Here is a 21,626-nt window from a genome sequence, read left to right as displayed (position 1 = left end):
AGGTCGGGGGAACAAAAGGACTTGAGTTCCTGTATGTTATCACAATCGCACCATGAGTAGTTAATGATGAAACGTACACCCCTGCCTTCTTCCCGGAGAGAGATTTATTCCTGTCTCCGCGATGTACTGAGAACACAGCTGGCTGTATGGACAGTATATCCCGATAGAGCCATGTTTCTGTGAAACCGAGTATGTTACAATCCCTGTCTCTGGAAGGAGGTGCTCGTCTACTTTATTATCCAGAGGCTGGAAGGAGGTGCTCGTCTACTTTATTATCCAGAGGCTGAACATTGGTGAGTAATATACTCGGAAGCGGTGGATGGTGTGCATGCCTTGTGAGTCGGACTAGAAGTCCACTCCGAATACTTCTTCTCTGCTGGCGGTGTTTTGGAGCAGCCTCTGGAATAAGTTATATTTATAATGCTGGTGAGTTACCGCCGCTCTGAAATTACATGCAGCCATAAATTACTTTTGGATAACACAATTCTGGGCTAATAATGTAAGAAATAACCCATACTAAATAATGCAAAGTTGCTTAGGAGCTAAGAGCAGAGCTGCCATATCTGTCGGCGCCATCTTACATTACATGCCAGCATAGCACATTCCATTTCGGGCGGGGTGTATTGTCATGTATATGCTACAGCAAATGTCCTATAGGTTTATGAGTTGTGACTGAGGGGTTAGAAACAGGATGGCGGAGCGCACTTGTGTTGCATGCATTCCATAAAGTCTATAGGTCAACACTGCTGGTTCCACAAAGCTTTGCTTTGCTGCTGCCTGTCTTTTCTGAATCACAGAGTGCAATTGACACCTGACACTAACCTTTTTGGTCTGTGACCTTAGGGTAGGTATACTCTGCAAGTGTCATGTTCAGTAGGGAAAGATTTTTGAATGGAGCGAAACGGGGAGGTATGGCCTTATCCAGTGAACACATTTTCCCTTTACATTGCAAAACATTTTGCTACAGTTTGCACTTCTGAACATGACCCAGAACATGGTCCAGAAGGGCAAGTTGTTTCATGAAATACTTCTGACTCCTACCCTTCCCCTCCACCTCCAGAGTCTGGTGCAGTAGGGGTCTCGGGACAGTTTGAAGACGTTGATCATTGGTAAGACTTTCATCCTCCTTGGAATAGGTTATAGTGATTTAGATTTTTATTGGATAATTAAAAGTACAGTACCAGTCAAGTTGGAATACCTACTCATTCCAGGAGTTTTCTTTTTTTTTTTTACTATTTTCTACATTGTAGAATAATAGTGAAGAAGACTATAAAATAACACATGGAATCATGTAGTAATCAAAATATATATTTGAGATTGTTCAAAGTAGCCACCCTTTGCCTTGACAGCTTTGCACACTCTTGGCATTCTCTCAACCAGCTTCATGAAGGATGTCACCTGGAATGCATTTCAATTAACAGGTGTGCGTTGTTAATTTGGGGAATTTCTTTCCTTAACCTCTCTAGGGTAGGTGGGACGAAATCGTCCCACCTACTCAACAGCTAGTGGAATCCCGTGGCGCGATATTCAAATACCTTAGAAATGCTATTACTTCAATTTCTCAAACATATGACTATTTTACACCATTTTAAAGACAAGACTCTCCTTTATCTAACCACACTGTCCGATTTCAAAAAGGCTTTACAACGAAAGCAAAACATTAGATTATGTCAGCAGAGTACCCAGCCAGAAATAATCAGACACCCATTTTTCAAGCTAGCATATAATGACACATAAACCCAAACCACAGCTAAATGCAGCACTAACCTTTGATGACCTTCATCAGATGACACTCCTAGGACATTGTTATACAATACATGCATGTTTTGTTCAATCAAGTTCATATTTATATCAAAAACCAGCTTTTTACATTAGCATGTGACGTTCAGAACTAGCATACCCACCGCAAACTTCTGGTGAATTTACTAAATTACTCACGATAAACGTTCACAAAAAACATAATTATTTTAAGAATTATAGATACAGAACTCCTTTATGCAATCGCTATGTCCGATTTTTAAAATAGCTTTTCGGCAAAAGCACATTTTGCAATATTCTGAGTAGATAGCTAGCCCGTGATGGCGAGCTATTTTGACACCCACCAAGTTTGGCACTCACCAAACTCCGATTTACTATAAGAAAAATTGGATTACCTTTGCTGTTCTTCGTCAGAATGCACTCCCAGGACTTCTACTTCAATAACAAATGTTGGTTTGTTTCAAAATAATCCATAGTTATGTTCAAATATCCTCTGTTTTGTTAGTGCGTTCAAGACACTATCCGAAGGGTGACGCGCCCGGCGCGTATCGTGACAAATGTCTAAATATTCCATTACCGTACTTCGAAGCATGTCAACCGCTGTTTAAAATCAATTTTTATGCGATTTTTCTCGTTAAAAAAGCAATAATATTCTGACCGGGAAACCCTGTTTTCGTTCAAAGACTGAAAATCTAAAATGGACTCTTCGCGTGCACCCGTCTCATTGTTCTCAGATCGACCACTTACCAAATGCGCTACTGTTTTTCAGCCATGGCCTGCAAAGTCATCATTCAACGTTCTGCCGCCTTCTGAGAGCCTATGGGAGCCGTAGGAAGTGTCACGTTACAGCAGAGATCCTCAGTTTTCAATAAAGAGTGTAGAAGGCCAAGAAATGGTCAGAGAGGGCACTTCCTGTAAGGAATCTTCTCAGGTTTTTGCCTGCCATATGAGTTCTGTTATACACAGACACCATTCAAACAGTTTTAGAAACTTTAGGGTGTTTTCTATCCAAATCAAACAATTATATGCATATTCTAGTTTCTGGGCAGTAGTAATAACCAGATTAAATCGGGTACGTTTTTTTTATCTGGCCGTGCAAATACTGCCCCCTACCCTAGAGAGGTTAATGTGTTTGAGCCAATCAGTTGTGTTGTGACATGGTAGGGGGGATATACAGAAGATAGCCCTATTTGGTAAAAGACCAAGACCATATTATGGCACGAACAGCTCAAATAGGATAAGAGAAATGACAGTCCGTCATTACTTCAAGACATGAAGGTAAGTCAAGTAGGAAAATTTCAAGAACTTTGAACATTTCAAGTGCAGTCGCAAAAACCATCAAGCGCTATGATGAAACTGGCTCTCATGAAGACAGCCTCAAAAGAACAGCCAGAGTTACCTCTGCTTAATATAAGTTCATTAGAGTTACCAACCTCAGAAATGGCAGCCCAAATAAATACTTCAGAGTTCAAGTAACAGACACATCTCAACTGTTCAGAGGTGACTGTGTGAATCAGGCCTTCACAGTCGAATTGCTGCAAAGAAACCATACTAAAGGACCCCAATAAGAAGAGACTTGTTTGGGCCAAGAAACACAAGCAATGGACATTAGACCGGTGGAAATCTGTCCTTTGGTCTGAGTCCAAATTTGAGATTTTTGGTTCCAACCGCTGTGTCTTTGTGGCGCAGAGTAGGTGAACGGATCTCCACGTGTGATTCCCACTGTGAAACATGGAGGTGTGGGGGTGCTTTGCTGGTGACACTGATTTATTCAGAATTCAAGGCACACTTAACTTCTTTGGGCTTGGGGGCAGTATTTTGACGTCTGGATGACAAGCGTGCCCAAAGTAAACTGCCTGTTACCCAGGCCCAGAAGCTAGGATATGCATATAATTGGTAGATGTGGATAGAAAACACTCTAAAGTTTCCAACTGTTAAAATAATGTCTGAGTATAACAGAACTGATATGGCAGGTGAAAATCCATCCAGGAAGTGGGATTTTTTGATGTGGGTGGTTTTCAATTGAAATCCTATTGAGTATCTAATGGGTTAGGACCCAGATTGCAGTTCCTATGGCTTCCACTAGATGTCAACAGTCTTTAGACATTGTTTCAGGCTTGTTTTCTGAAAAATGAAGGAGACCTTTCTGTCAGGGGACTGGTTTCCGCGCGTGACCGTGTGCGCGCCCTTTGTTGTTTTGCCTTTCTATTGAATACGCTATTGTCTGGTTGAAATATTATCGATTATTTAGACAATTGACAACCTGAGGATTAATTATAAACATCGTTTGACATGTTTTGATGAACTTTACTGGTACTATTAGGACATATTCGTCTGCATGTTTTGACCGCCTTTGAGCCAGTGGATTACTGAACAAAACGTGCCAACAGAACTAAGTTTTTGGGATATAAAGAGGGACTTTATTGAACAAAACAAACATTTATTGTGCAGCTGGGACTCTTGTGACTGCAACCAGATGAAGATCTTCAAAGGTAAGTGCTTCATTTTATTGCTATTTCTGACTTTCGTGACTCCTCTACTTGGTTGGAAAATGTTTGTATGCTTTTGTAAGCGGGGCGCTGTCCTCAGATAATTGCATAGTATGCTTTCGCCGTAAAGCCTTTTTGAAATCTGACAAAGCGGCTGGATTAACATGAAGTTAATCTTTAAGCCGATGTATAACACTTGTATTTTTATGAATGTTTATGACTATTTCTGTTTTTTGAATTTGGCGAGCTGCAATTTCACCGGATGTTGTCGAGGTGGGTCGCTAGCGGCACGCCTGCGCCAGAGAGGTTTTAACCAGCATGGCTACCAGAGCATTCTGCCATCCCATCTGGTTTGCGCTTAGTGGGACTGTCATTTGTTTTTCAACAGGATAATGACCCAACACATCTCCAGGCTATATAAGGGCTATTAGACCAAGAATGACAGTGATGGAGTAATGCATCAGATGACCTAGCCTCTACAATCACCCAACCTCAACCCAACTGAGATTGTTTGGGACGAGTTGGACCGCTCTGTGAAGGAAAAGCAGCTAACAAGTGCTCATATGTGGGAACTCCTTCAAGATTGTTTGAAAAGAATTGCCGGTGAAGTTGGTTGAGAGAATGCCAAGAGTGTGCAAAGCTGCCATCAAGGCAAAGAGTGGCTACTTTGAAGAATCTAAAATATATTTTGATTTCACTTTTCTTTGGTTACTACATTATTCCATGTGTTAATAGTTTTGATGTCTTCACTTATTCTACAATGTAGAAAATAGTATAAATAAAGAAACCCTTGAATGAGTAGGTGTCTGAACTTTTGACTGGTACTGTACATAGAAGACTTCTCCAGCTGGTTGACTCATATATAATTCAGTGTTTCCATCACTAGCACACCTGATTCAACTAGTCAAAGCTCTTTTATTAGCTGTGTCAGGTGTGCTAGTATTGGAATAGACTACCGTAATTTCCGGACTATTAAGCGCACCTGAATATAAGCCGCACCCACTGAATTAAAAAAATATATATATATATATATTAGATAGATAGATAGATAGAAGAGGGCTCAGCGGGGGATTTGCTTCCGGATGAGAGTGACGAGAGCGACAATGAAAACGATCCAATATCGGATGAAGCAATTCTGAGGCTATTCAACTCCGACACCGAAGGAGATGGTTTCAGTGCACAGGAGGAGGAAGATGGTGACCAATGAACTTTACACAGGCTTTAACGAAACACGGCTTGTAACAAAAAAAAAAAAAAAATTGCAGTAGTCATTGTTCACTATCTTCCTCCTCCTGTGCACTGAAACCATCTCCTTCGGTGTCGGAGTTGAATAGCCTCAGAATTGCTTCATCCAATATTGGATCGTTTTCATTGTCGCTCTCGTCACTCCCATCCGGAAGCAAATCCCCCGCTGAACCCTCTTCAACACGCAGCAGTCCAGCCTTTTGAAACCCGTTGATGATAGTGGATTTTTTGACAATGCTCCACGCTGTCAGGACCCACTGGCAGACTTAACCATAAGTTGCTCTTCGCATGCGGCCTGTTTTAGTGAAGGATTTCTCCCCACTTGTCATCCAAGCCTCCCACTGAACACGGAGCGCCACCTTAAATGCACGATTTACACTGATGTCGAGTGGCTGCAAATACTTTGTTGTGCCCTCAGGAATCAGGGTGACAAAATGACTACCGTAATCAGAATGATGGGAAGTTTGAGAGCGCTCAATTTAATCTAAACAGTAAACAAAAAAGTTGTTTGACCTTAAACCATTCGGCAATTTCATTGGTCTAATGAAAGCTTCATGCCGCCAAAAAACTGAGCATGTCATGTTTTTTTGGGGGGGAAAAATTGAAAGCGGGAAAAATCCATATATTAGCCGCGTCGTTGTTTAAGCCGCGAGGTTCAAAGCGTGGGAAAAGTTGCGGCTTATAGTCTGGAAATTACGGTAAGTGGAACTGCTGGGTGTCCTTGAACAGGGGTTAGGGAAACACTGCTATTATGCCTCAATTATTTGGGCTCATGATTGGCTCTATACTCCTGTGCTGTTGTAAATGATTTAGTGTGATTATGAACGGCTCTGTTCCCGTGCGTAGCTCTAATGAAACCTGTACTGTAATCAAGCTGGGTAGTTCTAATACTCTCGTTGGCAGAGACTGCCAAGTTTGGCCTGCAACTGATAAATTCCACCTTCCATTCATCCGTGACACAAGTTCCCCCTAGACTTTACAGTGTGACTTAATCATTGACACACATGCTCCAGTCCCTTACCCAAAGGCCACCTATAGCATGTTTAAGCAGTCATTTTCTTTACTAATGATGAGTCATAACATGGCCATGATGTCACCATTGTCAGGTCCAGTTCCTGGCCACTAATCAGCCGTGTGAAATGTGATCTTGTGTTGCAGATGGAACAGAGAGGCCCTTGTTTGCACCCTCCTGACCGAAAGCTTTTTGAAAACGGGGGCATTAGGGTGGAATCGAAGTGTGGGGGGGCATAAAGGTCTGATTGCGTAACAGATGCAGGCAGAGCCAAGGCACTGGGTCTCTGAATGAGTACGGATAAATAATTTTAAGTCTTATCCGGCTAATCTTTACTGGCAGGTCACGATAGGCCTCGAAGTCTGGAGGACTAAAGCAAATAACAACTGTCACTTTTGTGAAGCGTTTCCATTTTTATTACTGAAAGAAAAGACCAGACAGCAGATTTATTTTGAGCTTTGTATGTTCAAATAATAAAACTTGGTTTTGTATAAAGCAGAGTGTGTGTGAGAGAGTGGATGAATTGTTAGTCGAACATAATCTGTCATCCGAAGTGAGCACAGACTTTCAAACAGCAACTTGTAAATCTTATCAACCTGCGTTTAACAAGTGATCAATTGCAGGAGAAGGATTTCAGATGTAAAGCTGGCGGGATGTTCAGTTGGCTGCCAAAGACCAGCTCTAGAGCCATAACAACATTTGTTTGCTGAAAATACTTTGTTTGCCAACTGGCACCCTGGTTCAGTGGCATGGTGTGGATTTCTGTAGGACTGCTTCTCTTCCGGATGGGTTGGTGCCCACACTGCCCAGCCCCCCCCCAGTTGTTGAAAGAAAGAGGCAGCTTTGTGTGGGGGGGTCTGGCTCTACTGACACGCAGAGAAAGAATAGATTCAGAGGGAGAGGATTTATGCTGAAATACAGTGGTTGCTCAGCGCCCAAACACCATCCCAGCCCTCTTTGCTCTTTTAATTGTTCATTCTCCATCAGAAGGAAAATAGACATCCCTAGATTTTCTGCACACAGTGTGCATTTTAATCAGAGGGAAAACATTGTTGAATGAAAAAATATATAGAATTACTTAATGAAAAATTGCATTAGGCTACTGGATCCCAATTGATTTTTTGATCCTGCTTTGGAATGCACTATTAACTGATATCAGTTTCCACTAGTTCTAAAAAATGCAGGATAATGTGGATGTTGCTGAACAACCAGCTAACAATTTAAACTGTTTGGAGGAAACAAAGTTTTAAATTCACACTTCAAAAGTGAGTTCACTTTAAATACTTTTGTCATCTTCAGGAAAAGATTCTGAGCTAACAAGTTCTACAGTGAAGGAAGTTGTGTGGTGTTGACTGTTCATTTGTAATGATCAATTATGGAGATTGAATCTCTAAAGCCAACTGAACGGGACGGACACTCCACCCAGTTTATCGCCTTCCCCAGAGATTAAAATACTGATTTTATAGGATAACATGGTTATACAAACAGTTCAATGTTTTCTAGTGGTGAAAATACCCAATATCATTTAAGCGATTTCCTTTAGCATTACTCCTTATGGCTGTTGGGACTTTGGGATATGTGGTAATATTGTGATGGTATAGTCTGAGAATCCCCATATTTCAGAAGATTTGTTTAAATTTGAAAACATTTTATTTTGAACATGAACTTTTTTTTCCTTTTTTAGCAATTCTTTAACTAAACAAGCTTCTGTTCAGCTAAAGCAAAAACAGTGTCTTTGTCTCAAAATACATTTCAGCTTGTATGTAGTTGTAAAATTTGATGTACCATTTGCCCATCTGAATTGCAGCAGAACACTGAAAATGGAGGCAGCTCGTAGACCGAACACTAGGATAAAAATCTAGACATACCGAGAAATACAGACGCAAATTTAAATGCAGCCCTAATCCTCATGTCCTTTAAAAAAATAATTTATTTTTCAATTATGTAGCACAATCACCACTGACAGCAATACAGCTCTCTTAAAGAACAAAACAATCTCCATGCATCATTTAACAAATGGAATACTCCTTCTTTGGCCTGAGAAGCTACTGAGGTACTGCTGGCCAAACAGCATTGTAACAACATGTGGAGTAGTGATTGAGTAGAGGAATTTTTTTGTGTTTTCTATGACTGTCTAAAACGGCACCCTATTCACAAGTGTGTGTGTGTGTGGTGCACTACTTTTGACCAGGGCTTATAGGGCTGTGGTCAAAAGTAGTGCACTATATATAGGGAATAGGATGCCATTTCAAAGACTCTCACTGTTATGTAACTGCAGTAAGGTAATGCCTGGGTCTGCCTAAACATTTGAGTTTGCACTCTCTTTCTGCCAAAGAGCAAACTGACCTTTGCAGTTATAATGCATTGTTTGACATGAGCATATGACCCCTTAAATGTCTAATCATCATGATCCAGACTAGTCATAACCCTTGTTTTTAGACAAATTTATACCTGGAATAGTACTATGACTCCATTAAAATGGGACAGTTGAAGCTTGGTGGAAAACCAGCACACATGCAAAGACTAATGTACTCCATCGTTTGGAACAGAAAGTTCATATTAAACTTGAGGGGCTGCAAACGCCTGGCTCCATTTGTGATGCAGAATTTCTTTCTACTGAGGTATGTCACAATGACTGACGACATTAGGGTGGTGCCAAAATGGATGTACAGTACCTTGTGAAAGTATTTTTCCTATTTTGTTGCCTTACAACCTGGAATTAAGATTTATAATTTGATTTACACATGCTTTTTTAATTTATTTATTGTGAAACAAACAAGAGAAGACAAACAGAACTTGAGCGTGCATAACTATTCACCGCCCCAAAGTCGATACTTTGTAGAGCCACCTTTTGCAGCAATTACAGCTGTAAGTCTCTTTGGGTACGTCTCTATAAGTTTGGCACATCTAGCCACTGGGATTTTTGCCCATTCAAGGCAGAACTATTCCAGCTCCTTCAAGTTGGATGTGTTCCTGCTGGTGTTCAGCAATCTTTAAGTCATACCACATATTCTCAATTGGATTGAGGTCTGGGCTTTGACTAGGCCATTCCAGGACATTTTAAATGTTTCCCTGCTTTGACTAGGCCATTCCAGGACATTTTAAATGTTTCCCTTTTTAAACCACTCAAGTGTTGCTTTAGCAATATGCTTAGCGTCATTGTCTTGCTGGAAGGTGAACCTCTGTCCCAGTCTCAAATCTCTGGAAGACTGAAACAGGTTTCCCTCAATTTCCCTTTATTTAGCACCCTCCATCATTCCTTAAATTATGACCAGTTTCCCAGGCCCTGCCAATGGAAACATCCCCACAGCATGATGCTGCCACCACCATGCTTCACTGTGGGGATGGGGTTCCTGGGGTGATGAGGGGTGTTTGGTTTGTGCCAGACAGTGTTTTCCTTGATGGCCAAAAAGCTCAATTTTAGTCTTACCTGACCAGAGTACCTTCCTCCATATGTTTGGGGAGTCTCCAACATGCCTTTTGGCCAACACCAAACATGTTTGCTTTTTATTTTTTAAGCAATGGCTTTTTTCTTGCCACTCCTCTGTAAAGCCCAGCTAAAGTGGTCCTATGGATAGATACTCCAATCTCTGCTGTGGAGCTTTGCAGCTCCTTCAGGGTTATCTTTTGGTCTCTCTTGTTGCCTCTGATTTAATGCCCTCCTTGCCTGGTCTGTGTGTTTTGGTGGGAGGCCCTCTTTGGGCAGGTTTGTTGTGGGTGCCATATTATTTCCTTTTTTAAAAATAATGAATTCAATGGTGCTGCGTGAGATGTTCAAAGTTTTTAGGATATTTTTTTTATAACCCAACCCTGATCTGTACTTCTCCACAACTTTGTCCCTGACCTGTTTGGAGAGCTCCTTGGTGTTGCAGACTCTGGGGCCTTTCAGAACGTGTGTGTATATACTGAGATCATGTGACACTTAGATTGCACACACAGGTAGACTTTATTTAATTATGTGACTTCTGAAGGTAGTTGGTTGCACCAGATCTTATTTAGGGGCTTCATAGCAAAGGGGGTGCATGCACTACTTTTCTGTGATTTATTAAGTAATTTTTCACTTCACCAATTTGGACTATTTTTGTATGTCCATTTACATGAAATCCAAATAAAAATAAATTTAAATTACAGGTTGTAATGCAACAAAATAGGAAAAACGCCAAAGGGGTGAATACTTTTGCATTGGACTGTATGTCACGCAGCTGAGAGTCGAGTGTAGAGACAAATGGGTTTGGTTCATTCAGTCGTCCTGATAAGCCCTTGTAAACAAATGTGCTTTTTGTCAATGGACGAGGGAGAAATAACTTGTTTTGGTCACGATCTCCAATTTTTGTTTCATCACACTTGATTTTATTTTGAGGAGGATAGCAGCCTACATGAGAATTAACTTGTAATATTTGTCGTAACCATCTGGATGTTACTGTGAAACAGTACCTACACTGCTCACTAGATAGCAGTCACCCTGGCCTGATTGGCTACACTAAAGCACATTTTTATTGTAGTGAACATCTAACGTTCAAATGGTTTTATTAAATAAACTATTACTCCGATTTTAACTGGATGCTTCTGAAAAGTCCCAACTTAGTCAGACAAGTTTCAAATTCTAGCTGAAGTTACTAGCCACAATCATTAAACGAGCTAGCTGAAGGGCTCATCAGGACGACTGGCTGCAGCTGAGCTGTGGTCAGAGCATTTCTTATTATGTATGTAAAGCCGAGACACTCCATTTTAGTATATGTTATGTTTGTGAATGTCCATCACCAATTTCGTATATGTTACGAATTTCAATAATTTGCTAAAACGTACGAAACAAATTCTAGCTAGGTGGCTAACGTTAGGGTTAAGTTCAGGTGTTAGGGGAAGGGTTAGCTAACTCTTTAACCTAACATGAAAAGTAGTAAATCAGTTGCTAATTATTTAAAATTTGTCTGATTCGTACTTACAGCCTTTGGGTTGGTAGACGTTCGCGATATATACGATCACCTATCCACCCCAACCAACTATCGTACTTTTTGTTTTTGCCATTTGTCTTATGTAACTTATAATACTGAGTGTCTTGGATTTTCATTTACTATGTTACGTCTAGTCTGAGACCAGGTTTCTGACTGAACCAAATGTTTGTCTCCACTGCTCTTGCTACGTGACAAAAGTCATAAATTTGGGCACCAGCATGTCTGTATAGCCTCTCCCTTAGGGACATGTCTTTTCATTCTGCTCATATTGAGTATGTTGTACTGGTGTAGTCATCCAGGGTATAAGGTTCATACAGCAACAACATGGTACAGTGCATTCGGAAAGTATTCAGACCCCTTTACTTTTTACACATTTGGTTTCATTACAGCCTTAATCTAAAATGGATTAAATAAATGTACTCAAATCTACACAAAATGACAAAGCTAAAACAGGATTTTAGAAATACCTAATTTACATAAGTATTCGGAGTCTTGTGCTCAGGCGCATCCTGTTTCCATTGATCATCCTTGAGATGTTGCTACAACTTGGAGTCCACCTGTGGTAAATTCAAATGGAAAGCCACACACCTGTCTATATAAGGTCCCACAGTTGACAGTGCATGTCAAGCAAAAACCAAGCCATGAGGTCGATGGAATTCTCCATAGAGCTCCGAGACAGGATTGTGTCGAGGCACAGACCTGGGGAATGGTATCAAAACATTTTCGTAACATTGAAGGGTTCCCAAGAACACAGTGGCCTCCATTATTAAAATGGAAGAAGTTTGGAACCACCAAGACTCTTCCTAGCACTGTGCAATCGGGGGAGAAGGGCCTTGGTCAGGGAGGTGACCAAGAACCCGATGGTCACTCTGACAGAGCTCTAGATTTCCTCTGTGGAGATGGTTGTCCTTCTGGAAGGTTCTCCCATCTCTGCAGCACACCACCAATCAGGCCTTTTATGGTAGTGGCCAGATGGAAACCACTCCTTAGTAAAAGGCATTTGACAGCCCGCTTAGAGTTTGCCAAAAGGCACCTAAAGGACTCCCTGGTCGGAAGTATTGAACTCTTTGGCCTGAATGCCAAGCATTACGTCTGGAAGAAACCAGGCACCATCCCTACGGTGAAGCATGGTGGTGGCAGCTGTGAGAAATTACGTGTTTACCTGATTTGTTTGATATTTATATATTTGAAAAAGAGTGGGACATTTCTGTTCTAATGATGTGTTTTTATGGTCTACACTCTGGCTCCCTGCAGCTAATCTAAGCGTATGGTCACTAGAGAGAGCTTGAGCTGACCGTTGACTTGGTGATAAAACCTAAAGACTACATTCCATAGACAAGATGTGGTGGGTGTAACAGAGAGCCTGGAGGAGTAGAACAAAATCCCTCATAGTTGCCCAAATACAAGGATGATTAGAAACAAAGCCGGGTTGAGGGTTAAAACGGCACCAGGTGCAGATAATCACAAGATGAACCCAAAGTGTCTGAGTCTCCTGATCTGCATGGGAGGGGTGACTAAGCCATGACTAAGCATTTGTCGGCTCTATAAGAACCAGGATTCCTCTGGAAGGTTAAGGCTGTAATGTAACAATGGAAAAGGTCAAGGGGTCTAAATACTTCCCGAATGCACTGTATGCCATTGCTGTAGTCATCCAGAGTAGAAGGTTAATTTCAGTTCATGCCATGACAGTTTCGGATAGGTTCATACAGGAGCATGTTATGCCATTAGAGGTAACCCTGCACTAATGACTAAAATATTGCATAATGACAAAGTCCAGGGAGCCTTTTCTCAGCACATTTTCCATATAAAAATCTTCCATTAAGTAAAAAATGTTTTACTGATCAACAGCTGATATTATGGCCCTTTTTTTTTAGGGCAGCATAAACAGAAAATGAGTAGCAACTGTTTGTTGCATGGATGAGCACTTAGCCCTAAGCATAGACAGAATACTGTTTTTGTTTGTGGCAGGCACCAATATTGATAATTCAATAGATTATAGACTTGTGCTCACTACAATTTCTTTTTTTTTGGGGGGGGGGGGGGGGGTAAAATAATCAAAGTTAAGACTTAGTATGTGTGAGCGCCCTTAGACCTAGTCATGTTAAGGTGACCATAATGATCAAATACTAATGGCCGCCCCGGTACCATCATATATAAGAGCCTACTCAGAGGGCTGAAGCCACAATCTCAGTTGTGTGTTACTGTATCTTCTTCTTCTGGACAACAGGGATGCCCAGGCCCATTGTGCTTTTCCCAGATAGGAGTGGGATGATTTTGTCAAAGAGCAGGATGCACATGGCCATGCCTGTGAATATAGATAGATAAAGATTATACAGGGTACACTTGGGAGCAAGTTTTTCCTCTGTAGTCCATCCCTGTCACAAACCCCAGGGCAGGGTGAAACTCAATTGTCTTACACAAGAACCCATTTTTCTAGCCTGGTCCCTAATTGTCATGTGAATGACCATAGGCTTTGAGCTAGCAGCATACCACCTTGAAGCTAAGCAGGGTTGGTCCCTGGATGGGAGACCAGATGCTGCTGGAAGTGGTGTTGGAGGCCCTCATTCCTCTGGTCTAAAAACTTATCCCAATACCCACGGCCAGTGATTGGGGACATTGCCCTGTGTAGGATGCTGTCTTTCAGATGGGATGTTAAACAGGTGTCCTGACTGTGGTCACTAAAGAGCCCATGGCACTTATTGTAAGTGTATTCACCACGGTGTCCTGGCTAAATTCCCAATCTGGCCCTCATACCATCATGGCCACCTAATCATCCTAGGCTTCCAATTGGATCATTCACCCCCCTGTAACTATTCCCCAGGTCATTGCTGTAAATGAGAATGTGTTCTCAGTCAACTTACCTGGTAAAATACAAAAATTGTCTGTACAGCACAAACCGTTCTGGGACCAGGCTACCATTTCTCTATCCTAGTGGAACCAGAACGATATCACGACAACTCACATTCTGTTTCACTTCACGTGGAACGAAGTGTGAGCACTGTCAGTCTGGTTGACCAGGCTACCATTTCCTTTACAGCTGGTAGGCAAAATAGCACGAGTACTTTACCTATGACTGGTCCTAGCCAGTAGACAAAAGCATATTCCAGTAAGGTGTGTCCACTGCAGGGGAACTGGACGGAGAAAGCCATGATTGGGTTGAAAACAGCCCCTGAAATATGACCACCTGAGATTGGGGGGGAGCAAAGGGTGAAAGTTAATTGACATCTCAGTAGGATAGTATCCTCTCATATTCATATAGGTTAGTGTAAATACATACACCCACGCCCCCCTTCTCTCCTTGCCTGCTTGCACACACAAACACACAATCCAAGTCTCCATTTCTATTCCATTCCCAGTCCCAAGTCTAGTAATTGCAAACAAATTAAATTAGTTTAATTGAAGTATAAATGACATGAGGGCACAAGCAGATAACTAGGCTATTATACTTCTGACTTATTAAACAGTGTGGCGATGATCATAATGAAAATCAACTTGACAAACCTGAGTAAACCAGTGATGTAATGACAGCAGCGATGACGGGGGCATGGAGTCTCTCGTCTAGTTTATGAATGTGGAGGACTGCGGCTTGGACAGCGAAAGTGCAAGCCAGCTCCACACCAGCGGCCTCCAACAGGGACCCATTGATGGGACTGAAGCATTTAAATCCGAACCTTTTGTGCCTGAGGTGGTGGTCGGACAGACCCAAGGACCAAATGTGGGGCACGAGGAGCTGCGCTGCTTCCCCACCTATAAACATACAAGTTATGCGCGCCACCGCAGCTTTCCCTGTGATATTCTTGCGGTAAACGTTCTCGATAGCACCATTTGGGTTGGCGAACGCCCCGTGAAAAGTTATTACGTGGACCACAGTGATTATGAAAGTCAGTGTGAGTGCTATATGCGGTTCGATTCTGCCAACTTCGCCCAGGACTTTGAGTTCGTGCGTACATGCACAGAGCTGGTAGGTCGAGACAATTTCCACTAGGTAAATCGCATAATCCTTGCCTGAGAAGAGGCGCGAGATCAGTCTGCGCGTCGCCTCGCAGAGAAGTACTGTTGTCGCCAGTAGTGCCAGTGAAATCCCCAAGTCTGTCATTCTCGCAGAAATTTGTTTTTTTTTTTTTTTTTTCCGCTTCTCTCAACGACCGTACATTTGGGTAACTTAATGGACCTCTGTGTAGTCAGTGACAACATGTATCAAAGTCCTCCGCCGCGAGCCGAATGGCTAGCTCGACAAACGGAAGTTGCTTTCACTGTTTGTGTCCGGAAGAACAGCAGAGGGCGCACTACACACACAATTAAAGTAGCCATGCAACATATCACAATTCAACAATGACTTATTTATTAGGCTGTATCCATTCCAGGGGCTTTTTTTAATTTTCAGACTTAGCACATCATTAAAGGCACAGACTGGGATATTTTCTGCTGTTCAATGGAATTTAAATGAATGATATACCCATTGATATTGGGGCGGCAGGTAGCTTAATGGTAAGAGCGCTTGGCCATTATCCGAAAAGTTGCTAGATCAAATCCCCGAGCTGTCAAGGTAAGAATCTGTTGTTCTACCCTGAACAAGGCAGTTAACCCACTGTTCCTAGGCTGTCATTGTAAATAAGAATTTGTTCTTAACTGACTTGCCTAGTTAAATAAATTGATTCTTGAAGAAAATAACTTATACATGCCTTAGGCTATACTGTTGTATTACCCAATGTTTCGTTTTTTGTTGTCTTTTCAAATTACTATGCTCCAGAGTTGCAAAAGTATAATGATAGCTTACTTGCTATCAGATAATATGTAACAGCTACACATATCCATTCAACGTTCAGAAAATGAATACATTCCTATTCTGTAAAGGATACAATGTATCCTAAAGGATACAATGTATCCTTTACAAGCTACTTTAACTTTTCTGTTTCATATGAGCTGGGTGATGAGCTGTAAAGGTATGTTGCTTGAACCAGAGTGACCCCTCTTGTTTTAAGTATGAAAAACTATGAAGATTCTCATTCCTTCCCCTCACTAACTAATGATAGTTGGCCCTGCTCATGTCTTCTTGATAAAATCTACTGATAAAGGGGCAAATTCTAACTTCCATTTAAGAGAAAATTGAACTTAGTCATGCATTGATGTCAATTTGTGACACAGGCTGCGTTTAGACAGCGGCCCAATTCTGATATTTTTTTCAATAATTGTTTTTTTGACCAATCAGATCATAAAATTACCTTTACATTTCTATACCGCAATCTGCGATACAGATTGAATAGAGCCCTAAATAAAAATGTTAGTGGAAGCTAGGATTTGCCCCATACTTGATTAAATACACCATTCATTCCTAGGTATTTTGTCAGGGCCTAATGAAGGCAGTGGTGTTAGTTGTGTAACAAATTGTGTAACACTATTGACTGCCCAAACTGTCATGTGATGTTGTGTGGATTAGCAAACAGTTTTACCACTGAGTAAATAAGTATACTGTAGGCTAAGTCAATACTGGCAGATCAGACCTGCAAACATGCCTACCTAATATGTTTGTGTCGTGACAGTGTTTATGATTAATTAATGTTAAGTCATTCATAGTTTTAAGTTCGTTATTAGGTTTTACTACAGCGCTATGAAGGCTTTACTACAGGTTCAAGTGTTTCAGATTAGTTCATTTTATGCACTGTGTGTGTGTGTGTGTGTGTGTGTGTGTGTGTTTTCATATTGCACACAATCTCCCAGAATACACTCTCCTTCACACTCCTTCCTCACTTTCAGAAGAATGTCATGAACATCATTGACCAAGAAGTCTTGGACACAAAGGAGAGAAAAGCATCGGTGAGGGACTTGATGTTCTGCTGTCACTGTGTATCAGGCTGAGCTGTGAGCAAGCAACTGTTATGTTCCAGTCAGACACACTGTGAAAAAGACAGTGCCTCAACCACCCTGTGGAGCAATTCATGGTGTGGACTCCACCACTATTAGCTCTGACAGGATGCAACTGTGGAAAATGCACAAAATATATGTCAAGAGTTAAAATTGTGTTTTTGTGTGTTATGGTTTGATTGGCCTCTGGGCATTTAGCCAACTGGAGACTATTAAGGTGCTTTGTTCCTCCATCGTGCTATCAGGACAATCCATTACCTCAGGAAAATCCAGTCTGCTCTGTGCATCAGGGACTTTAGTAGTGCTGAGTGATTATTGCTTTTTGAGGTGGGTTGGTTTTGGTTCGATTATTACAAAATTATCATGGATTTTCAGTTTTCGATATTTAAAAGAACAAACAAAGGCACAATACATTGTTGGTTGAATGCTGTAACAACACATAAAACAAAAGTGCCATGATGGTGTGAAAATGTTTAGAAGGAAAATAGTATCAATGTAGCTCATAAAAATGACAACATTCCTTATTTAGGAGTTCAATTTACTCAAATTAAGTAAGTTTATTATGACAAACAGTAGGCACAATTGATACTGATGCTCCTTGGAATCATTGGTAACCCAGTACCGGTAACTCATGACAGTACTTTTGAGTGCCCATACATAGACCAACATACAGTACTGTATAAGTGTGTGAATCTATTAAATAAACCATTTGGAAGTTGATTACATCTAAACTGACTGCATTGTTAGTTTTGTTTTTCTCTTCAGAGAGAGAATGGGTGGGCACTGGGCAGTACATTGGTGTTATTGTGTGAGGTCATGGCCTCATTAGGACAACTCGTTAGGGCAATTAGGGACAATCACAGCTTTGAATCGCTGTGTTTCGGAGGATTACTTTGTGTGGATTTTGCCTTTCAATTGGGTGGCCACAGCCTGTAAGTTTGTGCTAAGACACTTTCTCCTGAGTGTATGACACACGTGCAGGTTAGGTAACATAGCCTCTGTTATGAAACTAGCATTGTGCTCAGTAATTGGCTGAAACATAGTGGCCAGTTGGCTTCTGTAATTGGGTATGGCATTGCCTTCTATCACATGAACAAAGACAGTATTTCATTATAATTAAGTGATAATGCCCATAAAGCCGGTGTTTGGAGGATATATTGGCACAGGTGTTGTTAGGCCCGAGATGAAGTCGAGGGTCGGCAAACCGTGCCAGTACTATATCCTCCAAACACCAACTTCGAGGGCATTATCACTTTTATTCAACGGGTTACCAACATAATCAAATAATGATTAACATATTTTCATTAAAAATGTTATTTTGATGAATTTATTCATACTATTTCATCCTTCCATGAGATCTAGTCCTGTCACAAATGTAGGGTTACTACCGGTTCTATCGGTTCGGTTGCCAGAGACGCGACCCAGTCATTAAGTATTTTTGTTCTGTATCTATGGACGCAACCCAGTCGTTCGTTCTAAATGTTCTATTGCAATACTGGCTGGCAACGTTCTTATCCCTTGCTTGCTAGCTAGCCAACTACGGCTAACATACAGTCACGTCAAACAGTGCAGCAAGAATAACATCAAAGTAGCTGCATTTTCATTTGTTTAAGCTGTTTTCTAGTGAAATGTCTGTATATATTCATAAAAATGCAGATTCATGACTGGCTGAGAAAAGCTAGCTGCCTGCCTGTCTGTCTCGTCCCGACCCCTACACGTTCATTACTATGGGACAGCTGGAGCTCGAATTTCAATATTGAAACAATGTTGCAAATGTCAGAGGGACAGACAGCAAAGTTTATGCAAATCACTGCTATTGAAAACCAATTGCTAGTCTAAAATAAATTGGAGATAATGTCTAGATGCTTTTTACAGTGGAGAACAAGTTTGTAAATTGTCTTGCTGGGCTGATGAGACTGGATTGCGCAGTGAGATGGAACAGAATAAATAGTCATTTCAATGTCATAGCTTTAGCCGGTGGTACCTTTGTGGAATAGACACCGGCTAGAATGCGGTTTTAACCAATCAGCGTCCAGGATTAGACCCACCTGTTGTATAACCTGTATTATATCACACTTTGGAGTTGCTGTGATTGGTTGGTTATGACTTCTATCAGATATAATCATTCTTCATTCTACTGTTTCTCCGAATCCAGGTGTGGCGCTGACAGAGATGGTTGCCTCGCTTTTTTTTTATGTACAGTTGAAGTCGGAAGTTTACATACACTTAGGTTGGAGTCATTAAAACTCGTTTTTCAACCACTCCACAAATTTCATGTTAACAAACTATAGTTTTGGCAAGTCGGTTAAGACATCTACTTTGTGCATGACACAAGTCATTTTTCCAACAATTGTTTACAGACAGATTATTTCACTTATAATTTACTGTATCACAATTCCAGTGGTTCAAACGTTTACATACACTAAGTTGACTGTGCCTTTAAACAGCTTGGAAAATTCCAGAAAATGATGTCATGGCTTTAGAAGCTTCTGATTGACATCATTTGAGTAAATTGGAGGTGTACCTGTGGATGTATTTCAAGGCCTACCTTCAAACTCAGTGCCTCTTTGCTTGACATCATGGGAAAATCAAAAGCAATCAGCCAAGACCTCAGAAAAAAGATTGTAGAACTCCACAAGTCTGGTTCATCCTTGGGAACAGTTTCCAAACGCCTGAAGGTACCACTTTTATCTGTACAAACAATAGTACACAAGGATAAACACCATGGGACCACGCAGCCATCATACCGCTCAGGAAGGAGACGTGCTCTGTCTCCTAGAGATGAACGTACTTTGGTGCAAAACATGCAAATCAATCCCAGAACAATAGCAAAGGACCTTGTGAAGATGCTGGAGGAAACAGGTACAAAAGTATCTATATCCATAGTAAAACGAGTCCTGTATCGACATTACCTGAAAGGCCGCTCAGCAAGGAAGAAGCCACTGCTCTAAACCTGCCATAAAAAAGCCAGACTACGGTTTGCAACTGCACATGGGGAGAAAGATCGTACTTTTGGAGAAATATCCTCTGGTCTGATGAAACAAACATAGAACTGTTTGGCCATAATGACCATCGTTATGTTTGGAGAAAAAGGAGGAAGCTTGCAAGCCGAAGAATACCATCCCAACCGTGAAGCACGGGAGTGGCATCATCGTGTTGTGGGGGTGCATTGCTGCAGGAGGGACTGGTGCACTTCACAAAATAGATCGCTTCATGAGGAAGGACAATTATGTGGATATATTGAAGCAACATCTCAAGACATCAGTCAGGAAGTTAAAGCTTGGTAACAAATGGGTCTTCCAAATGGACAATGACACTTCCATACTTCCAAAGTTGTGGCAAAATGGCTTAAGGACAACAAAGTCAAGGTATTGGAGTGGCCATCACAAAGCCCTGACCTCAGTCCCATAGTAAATTTGTGGGCAGAACTGAAAAAGCATGTGTGAGCAAGGAGGCCTACAAACCTGACTCAGTTAAACCAGCTCTGTCAGGAGGAATGGGACAAAATTCGCCCAACTTATTGTAGGAAGCTTGTGGAAGACTACCCGAAACATTTGACCCAAGTTAAACAATTTAAAGGCAATGCTACCAAATACTAATTGAGTGTATGTAAACTTCTGACCCACTGGGAATGTGATGATGAAAGAAATAAAAGCTGAAATAAATCATTCTACTATTATTCTGACATTTCACATTTGTAAAATAAGTGGTGATCCTAACTGACCTAAGACAGGGAATTTTTACTTACACCTTAGCCAAATACTAGTAGTAAAAGTATGTAAACTTCAGACTTCAACTGTATTATTTCTTACATTGTTACCCCAGGAAATCTTAAGTCTTTTTACATACAGCCGGGAAGAACTATTGGATATAAGAGCGATGTCAATTTACCAACATTACGACCAGAAATACGACTTTCCCGAAGCGGATCTTCTGTTTTGGACCACCAGAAGATTGAGGTGGATTTTGGCAGACATTCTGATAATTTTCTCATCGATGAAACATTTAATCTCAATACACTTTCTCTTCCCAAAACTACAATCTGTTACGGACAGAGTGTACTCCGTTTTGTAGACTTTACCCTTTGCCAAAGTTTTTAAAAAGTGCGTTGTTTAGAAGGAGTGCAAGGGTGAATTGCGTTATTGTACACGCGCACTTCAAAGTAGGTGTTCCCTAACGGGAATGCCCGAACGCGCCAATAGGATCTCGCTAGCTCGTGCTTGGCTCTGCTCATCACCTTGCTTGTTCTGCCCACTGTGATTCATTTGCTCCCATTGGAAACGACAGGCTGCGGTCTCTCTTGGGGTA

At 41.3% G+C, this 21,626-nt stretch overlaps 2 protein-coding genes across 5 annotated transcripts in view; one reads left to right on the top strand and one right to left on the bottom strand.

The window, feature by feature from the left end:
* Nucleotides 1-18,049, top strand: part of LOC115154118 (methylosome subunit pICln) — a 31,871-nt gene extending 13,822 nt beyond the window's left edge. For 3 of the 4 annotated variants that reach the window (XM_029700020.1, XM_029700019.1, XM_029700022.1), the window contains exons 7-8: nucleotides 1,061-1,109; nucleotides 6,651-7,004. In XM_029700020.1, the coding sequence (XP_029555880.1) occupies nucleotides 1,061-1,109; nucleotide 6,651 (50 nt within the window). In that variant the 3' untranslated portion in view covers nucleotides 6,652-7,004. Of the gene's footprint in view, nucleotides 1-1,060; nucleotides 1,110-6,650; nucleotides 7,005-17,210 lie in introns of those variants that run through there. The other variant, XM_029700021.1, reaches the window with a different exon arrangement.
* On the bottom strand, nucleotides 13,489-15,960 carry LOC115154117 (aquaporin-11). Its single transcript, XM_029700018.1, has 3 exons — nucleotides 14,958-15,960; nucleotides 14,524-14,640; nucleotides 13,489-13,761 (listed from the first exon to the last, which is right to left on the bottom strand). The coding sequence occupies exons 1-3, from the start codon at nucleotides 15,550-15,552 to the stop codon at nucleotides 13,655-13,657; spliced, it is 819 nt and encodes a 272-aa protein (XP_029555878.1). The 5' UTR covers nucleotides 15,553-15,960; the 3' UTR covers nucleotides 13,489-13,654.
* Nucleotides 18,050-21,626: the final 3,577 nt, after the last annotated feature.

This window comes from Salmo trutta, chromosome 19, assembly GCF_901001165.1.
Source record: "Salmo trutta chromosome 19, fSalTru1.1, whole genome shotgun sequence".
NCBI classification, from domain to species: domain Eukaryota; kingdom Metazoa; phylum Chordata; class Actinopteri; order Salmoniformes; family Salmonidae; genus Salmo; species Salmo trutta.
The sequence above is the reverse complement of the archived record's forward strand: the minus strand, read 5'-3'. Positions and strand labels throughout refer to the sequence as shown.

Coding starts and splice junctions, on each gene's coding strand:
- LOC115154117 (XM_029700018.1), bottom strand. CDS start 15,552: ATGACAGACTTGGGGATTTCACTGGCACTACTGGCGACAACAGTACTT. Junction 14,641..14,957: donor TACATCACTGGTTTACTCAG/GTTTGTCAAGTT, acceptor CCCCAATCTCAG/GTGGTCATATTTCAGGGGCT. Junction 13,762..14,523: donor CTGGCTAGGACCAGTCATAG/GTAAAGTACTCG, acceptor CTATATTCACAG/GCATGGCCATGTGCATCCTG.